We start from the raw sequence: 7184 nt of genomic DNA, 5'->3' as shown, positions 1-7184 counted from the left end.
GAAAGATAATATCATGGGATGACAGAGAAGATAGAGCAGATATCAATATCCAAAAGCAGGGGATGGTTGAACGGGTAGCGTAAGCTTACTCCATGACATCTGGGATTTTCCTTTAACCTATCTGCTCTCCATTGGGGTGGCAGGTAGCCTAGTGGTTAAAGCGTTGGGCCAGTAACCGAAAGGTTGGTGGATCGAATTCCTGAGCTGACAAGGTAAAAATTTGTCGTTCTGCCCGTGAACAAGGCAGTTAACTGTTCCTAGGCTGTCATTGTAAATAAGAATTTGTTCTTAACTGACTTGCCTAGTTAAATAGGTTAAATGAAGAGCAGATTTTTTTATCTGCCCTTCCACCTATCCATGTCATCCTTTTTTATTCTCCTAATTTTCCCTTTCCTCTTATTTTGTCTCATTCTTTCCTCTGCCACTGTCCCGTCTCCTATTCCTCTCTCCGTTTCTTCTGCTCTCTGTCTTCTTCCCCTCTCTTCCTTCCACCTTCCTCCTCCTCCCTCGCTCTCCTACATAGAGCCCCCCCACGAGCCCTGCTGCTGTCATTGAACCTGTTGAAGTTTGCTAATTAAGATCCCATTTCAAATTCATCATACCATTTGGACAGCGGTCCAGCAGACACAGGATAAGAGGGCTCCCGTCACCCTGACAACGGGCACTAATGGAGACTGTGGACTGGGCGGATGGGTGGTGATGATGCTCCTCCTCCGGACTGGGCGGATGGGTGGTGATGATGCTCCTCCTCCGAGCTACTTAACACCATGGCTTTGATCTGGCCTGGCACTCACTCCTTCTGTCCTGTCGGCTCACTGCACAGCTGAGGTGAGATATACACTCTACATCTCTATCTGTCGATGTCTGTCTGTCTATTCTGTGTTTATTACTCTCTCCTCCGAATGGCATTACCATTGCTTTGTAGCGCTTGTGAAAAGTTTTAGTGAGTCTCTTATAACATTACAGATGTATTTATGCAATTGTGATTTCTATTCATGTTTCTAATTGGCAAGGAGATTTATGCCAGTTTACCAATTTATCCACTTGCAACAGTCAGTTGAACTAGAGCAAAACACAGCATTAACAGAAAGGGGTTTTATCAGTCAAAATCAACTTTTAACTGAAAAATTCAAAGCTAGACAATCTGACTACAGTTTCCCTGATGTGTTGAAGTCCCTTATTGACATGAGCATAAATAATGGATCTATGTGTGTCCAGACTGAGACTGGGCTGTGTTATCTGATCTGGGTCCAGACTGGGAGAAAGAGGATAAGAGAGAGAGAAGAGGAGGAGAAGATGTCTACAGGCTGTGTGAGGTCGCCCCCGGAGACAGCGGAACACAGACTGACGGGTGAACAGGAACACCACTGTGAGTATCTGAGAGACAGAGGGGATGGGGAGGGAAACAGAAAGAAGGAGAGAAAAGGAGAGGGAGAGAGCAGATCTCCACTGGGACCAACCAACACAGTGACAGATGGTAAGACAGCAGCCAGGTCTGCTTACTGTCACACAATGCCTTTGTGTATTCGTGATGTGGATTACGTATGTGTAGATGCACACATGCACGCACACACACACTATGAAATACCACCACTTTACACCACCACATACTGCATTATACGCAATACTTTTCTTTGAAACCACAAGTTTCCGTTCCATTTTTGTGATCAACTATTCAATAGCAACAAACAACACATCTCATAGTTACTGTATAAATATAAATAACATGTATGTTATAATTCTGTGTAACAGATCAGATGGTGGAGCCTGTGAGGATCCTGCTAGAGGAGGGGGCAGGGATGACCAGAGCTGTGCAGGGGAAACACTGTCCTGAGGCAGTGCACCCCGAGGAGCAGCCAGATGAGCAGGAACTGAAGAAACCACGCAGGAAAGACACGCCCGTCCTCAACACTCCTCCACTCATACCAGGTCAGTCTCACTCCCTTGTTGTTACTGTTAGAGACAAATTGAAGTAAACTGTAAAATAGTGGTTTGGCTTAATATGTTGATGTAATGTACAGTAACAAGATGTGTAAGTAACCTCTATGCTTAAATTATGGACAGTAATGTATTTATACGAGTGACATTCTGTACATTGTGACCTCATAAATTGATATTGGTGGCGTAACAGATTCTCAGTATGAATCTTTTACCATTATTTTTTTATGTGTTGAGTCACTTGCCTTCATCAGGTGTGAGGATGGTGAAAGGAGAGAAGAGAATGATTCACATGGAGGATGAAGAGAAGGATGGACAGAACTAGAAGTCATTGGAGGAGAGTTTCTTGCCTACATTTTTTGTTGTTGACATTGTTGTTTTCAGTTGTCATATTACTAATATGTAGCGTATACATGTTAATTAAAAGTAGCTCTACAATGTGTGGCTGTTATCTTTCATTTACAAACAAGGTATAAAGATGCTGACGTCAATGCATACATTCAATGTAATATACTGTATCTAGCCAAAGGTTGCATCGTGGCCATTACAATGTAGAAAAAAAGCATATCTCTTATGGAAGATGCCAAAACGTCAGAGAAAACAATAGAATGCAAAGTCAAAGTTACTGGTTTCCATCTGTGGCAAAGTTTTCCCTTAATGGTTATGACAAATCCAGCTCCAGAACCAGCCTAGCCAGCTGGCTATTCTTTTGAATATGGTGTAGTTAAAAAAAACAGCAACAACAGATGATATTAGCTAGCTAGATAAGTTTAGCATGCTAGCTATCTACACTGACAGCTGTCAGTTCCCTATTTGTTGATGTTTCTCCAGTCCACGTCGAAATCACCATGACGTTCTTTCCAACCCCCAATTCTTAAACGTGTATAAGTAGCCTGCCTCATTCATCAGAAGTGCAACCTAAACAAGCATTCTTGCTCTAGGGCAGAGGAAGAGGCAAAGCGAGAGGTTTAAATCTGCCCAAATCTGTTTACATAAATAAGCCCACGAACTGAATAACTTTTGTATGGTAGTCAATAAGAGTATCAAATTTGGACAACAAAAAATGTCATCGCTAATTTGCTACAAGAGGCTTATTTGATCTAATAGAAATGTCATAATGGTTAGGTTGTTATGAATGCACTGATGTAAGTGGATGTGGGATTTAGGCCACTTTGGAAAAAAAATGTTAATATCAGAGTTGTGCTTGTTGTCATAGAGATACAGTTTATAGAGGACTCATTATGGATCTAGCCGTTTTAGCATGGATATTGCCATTGAGGACTTCCACAATTTTAAAATAGTCAACTGGGTTGGTATTCCGAGCCAGAGAAATCAGCCAATGAAGAAGAAAATGTATTACTTTAAAATAGAGAGAGCCTCAATGGTGCTGCACATACTGTCCCAGATGCTATAAAGGCACAGATGCAAAGACGAGTCCTCTATGGCCTATTGTTCATGCACTTATCTGACCTCTCATTGGCTAGAATGGTCCCATCTTATCTCCCCTCCCACATGTGTTCCATCTTTGAGGACATATATTTCCATTGTTAGAGCGATCACTTGACTGTCTTGTCAATATAATAGACAATATTTGTCTAGGGCAGGAATTTCATCTGGTGGGTGCCTCTAAAGCTAGACGAACAGGGGGGTTTCTTCCATACAGACCAGTGGAGGGCTGGTGGGAGGAGCTACCGGATGACAGGCTCATTGTAATGGCTGGAATGGAATAAATGGAACGAAGTCAAACATGGTTTCCATATGGTTGATGTGTTAGATACCATTCCATTGATTCCGTTCCCGCTATTACAATGAGCCTGTCCTCCTATAGCTCCTCCCACCAGCCGTCACTGATACAGACACAGAGACAGCAACATAATTGGACAATAGAACTCGCAGGGCTGAGTTTGCTTTATACAGATTTGCATTGTGTAGGCTTGCACTATTCAATTGTAGGCCCAATAAAAAAAATACTCACAGTATATGCCAGCTATTATGTTTATTGATTAATTCCAGTTAATATTAATTCGGGGAAAAAGTCTAGGTAGCCTAGTCAGCCCAAGTTTGAATATTTACCAAATTTGATCTCATTAACATTTCTTTGTAACACAAACAAATGAGCTATAAATAGACAATATTCCCACTTAGTTTACCCTGGCCAGAGGGACAGGGCATAGTAGACGACGGTATGCAGTTGGTATTGTTAGTAGCCTACATTTGATCAGACTGCAACACAGCATGCATGCAACACAGCATGTCAGATCGCTAATGTTTAGGTGTAGGCAGATACAACATTTTTGTAAAGAGTTTTTGCTTGTGTCTGTCAGGAGTGATGCGGTATCCCCTTTGCTAAATAAATACCGGAGGAAAGTGGAGAGTGCTTTAAGCTTTGTGCATTGTGCCTGGCCAGCGCGACCTTGCAATTTTCTTGAATCTGATTGGTCAAGACAGGCACGCAGCGCTCCGATGTGAAGGACAAATTGTGCATGAGTAGAAAAACCATGAAGCAAAAATCTGTAAAAAAAACAGCACTTTGTGCCTATTTTGTCAATATTAAACTAAATGAAAAGTTACTGAGCGCTGCCCTATCTGATTTAAAAGTGCTGGGGCAAATGCCAGCTCACCACATGTTTTGTAGCAGCCCTGGTCCTTATTGCTATTAGCCTATAGAGACGCATTGACAGATAAATGAAAAGGAAATATGTTTTGAAGTGTCTGTCTTATATCTGAGAGATATAAGAAAGCTCAGGATTATTTTTTTATGTGGAAATGCCCTATTGACTTCCATTCATTTTTTGGCTCTGAACTGAACTGGGTTCCCTTAAGTCGTGTCTTGTGAGGCTTGTACGTGTTTGTGAAAGTCTCAGCTTTCAATGGTGGGGTAGCCCAAACAGTTCGGACACTACAGACAGAAGTTGGCACATTGTGGTACCTTTAAGCTTGTCTTAGAGCAAAACAGAGAACACAGGTCTAGTTTTGATTTACAAATAACCTTAATTCAATGTGAAATCCACAAAGAATTTCACCATGTCATTGGATTTAGGTTAAAAGGTGGGTGAAAAAAAGCCATAATTTCCTTATGTTGATTTACTTTGTTTCAAATCCAATCAGTCTTCCACATTGATTCAACGTCAACACATTGCATTTTTGTTGCTGAAATAACGTGGAAACAACATTGATTCAGCAAGTTTTTGCCCAGTGGGCACCATCATTTTTCGTGAGTGTCTCAGCTTTCCATAGTGGTGTACATTTGTTTCTAGCCTAAACCGTTTGGACTCTGCAGACGTTTCCATGAAAAGACAGATTTACGGGATGTCTCCTGGTCTGATAAACACTACTGTAGCTCTGCCACCCTCCACCGCAGAAGCGGAAGGCCAACATCAGTGGATGTGGTGGATTGAGACGCGCCCATGCTAAAAAACTGATTTATCTAGCTTAAACAGACAGATTGCGACAGGGATTGTTTTATTATGCTAATTAGATTTTTGCGCGGGCCTCGACTCTAGTTAACCTATGTCACTTTTGTTTTCACATGGCTCATGCCCGGGAGGAAGCCCAGTTCCAAATAGATTGCAATCAATGCTAACTCGGTTCACCCAGGGGGCCGGGGCATGCCCGGGGCATTAATCGAATCCCCTCATTGGCACATCCCCGTATGGCAATGGCTTATTTGCATATAGGCCGACTGTAGCTCAGATTGGTTATGGTGCACAGATCTGTGTAGAGTCTGGGCCTGGACAAGACTGACACGTTTTTATTATTTTTTATTTACAGGGGAGTCTATTAATTGCCCAAATTTTCACAAATACCCAACTCAACGTCATTCCCAAACATGAAAACGTGAAAAATGCTTCTTGTCACAAAATGTCAAAACAAATGCGCCATATTCTTCCAGAGGGGGTGTTGATAAACATATTTTAACAAGATTGAATGGGTCTAAAACACTGTCAGTTCCTCTTTAACTACTATATATAAAATCATAATTTACTAATCTATTGTCTGGGAACAGCTTTGCCTTGTTGTCACCAGTGTAAGTATAAGTGAGAACAATGTGGGTTGCAACGTCTACATATGTCATTTCCCGTGAGGTCTCTTCCTGTGAGGTCACTTCTTGTGATGTCACTTACTCCGGCGCAGGGAGATGCCCTGAAGCTTCCTGACTCTGCTCCTGGGGTCAATGAGCCTGCCCTCGGTTCTCTCCCTCTCTTTCTCTCTTGAGGGTAGTGCCAGGTGAGAGTTGGCACAGTAGCTCGGTCTCTTGTAGTAGCGAATCAGGTCATAGCCCTCCGAGCCTGACAAGTCTGCAAGAGAAAAGGTCACCATGTCAGTTGTCAGGGGAAAACCATCGTCAAGGTTTTTATTTTGTTTATCTTTTTTATACATGGTCACATTTCTATCCTCATATGCAGATACAGTATATGTGTATGTGGTGAAAACCTAGGTTAAAATACTATTTAAGGTATTTCAATTACTTTCAAGTATTTTTATATTTTTGAGTAGTTGAATACTGGAATGTATTTGGAAGTACACTTGGAAAGTATTAGAAAATACTTAAAAACACTGACTCAAATACACTCCCAAGTATTTGAAATCCAGACATTTGAAAATAGTATTTGAAATAAGTAATTGAAAATACTTTCAAATAGCAGGCTATTTATAGGAAATTATTTGAAAATACTTTCAAATATTTCCAATATAAGCAGTTGATTCAGGCCACATTATTTGAAAATACTCAAAATCACAGCAAATAATTTGTTAAATAACAAATAACGAAATACAAATGTATTTGAATCCAGATCTGATGTGGTGCTATCTATTGTTTATTCTATTATTTTGTAAACCATTGTAGAGTACTTTTATGGGTTATTCTGTTATAGGTAGTCTGGTGTTAGACCTCACACATACAGTACTGACAATACAAACATTTTGTGTGCTTAATTCATAATAGGTTTTACAAAAAGTTTTAAACTGGACACAATGAAGACACTGAGTCGTGATCTGAGCCCTTTGAGTTCAGATTTATTGTCACAACAGTGCACTAACGTAGCGTTGGAACAAACACCACCACATGGCCTGCTGCACAGTTTGTTCTTGGTGTGTGATCAATAAAATCTTCAATTCAAACAAAATAAGACAAAAAAAGTGTGAAAAAACATGAGGACAACCGGTTTGATGATTACCAAATGAAACCCCTTGAAGCAATACTCACAAAAAAGTAAACATTGTTATGGCTTCAAATACATAAAGTA

At 40.8% G+C, this 7184-nt stretch overlaps 2 protein-coding genes across 10 annotated transcripts in view; one reads left to right on the top strand and one right to left on the bottom strand.

The window, feature by feature from the left end:
- The first annotated feature begins 522 nt into the window (after nt 1–522).
- ppp1r17 (protein phosphatase 1 regulatory subunit 17) lies at nt 523–2380 on the top strand. 3 transcript variants are annotated; one of them, XM_055881383.1, is made up of 4 exons: nt 523–828; nt 1219–1369; nt 1753–1929; nt 2176–2264. In XM_055881383.1, the coding sequence occupies exons 2-4, from the start codon at nt 1297–1299 to the stop codon at nt 2196–2198; spliced, it is 273 nt and encodes a 90-aa protein (XP_055737358.1). In that variant the 5' UTR covers nt 523–828; nt 1219–1296; the 3' UTR covers nt 2199–2264. The 3 variants fall into 3 exon arrangements, with proteins under 3 accessions (XP_055737358.1, XP_055737357.1, XP_055737356.1); XM_055881382.1 differs by having other exon boundaries at nt 558–828; nt 1255–1369; nt 2193–2380; XM_055881381.1 differs by having other exon boundaries at nt 707–828; nt 2193–2380.
- Nucleotides 2381–3903: 1523 nt separating this feature from the next.
- pde1ca (phosphodiesterase 1C, calmodulin-dependent a) overlaps nt 3904–7184 on the bottom strand; it is a 188855-nt gene continuing 185574 nt past the window's right edge. For 2 of the 7 annotated variants that reach the window (XM_055881372.1, XM_055881374.1), the window contains one exon: nt 3905–6236. In XM_055881372.1, coding sequence (XP_055737347.1) covers nt 6055–6236 — 182 coding nt within the window. In that variant the 3' untranslated portion in view covers nt 3905–6054. Of the gene's footprint in view, nt 6237–7184 lie in introns of all 7 variants that reach the window. The other 5 variants (XM_055881376.1, XM_055881373.1, XM_055881379.1 and 2 more) reach the window with 5 other exon arrangements.

The sequence above is a fragment of the Salvelinus fontinalis genome, chromosome 25, assembly GCF_029448725.1.
Source record: "Salvelinus fontinalis isolate EN_2023a chromosome 25, ASM2944872v1, whole genome shotgun sequence".
Classification (NCBI taxonomy): domain Eukaryota; kingdom Metazoa; phylum Chordata; class Actinopteri; order Salmoniformes; family Salmonidae; genus Salvelinus; species Salvelinus fontinalis.
Note: the sequence above shows the minus strand (reverse complement) of the source record. Positions and strands in the feature narration are given on the sequence as shown.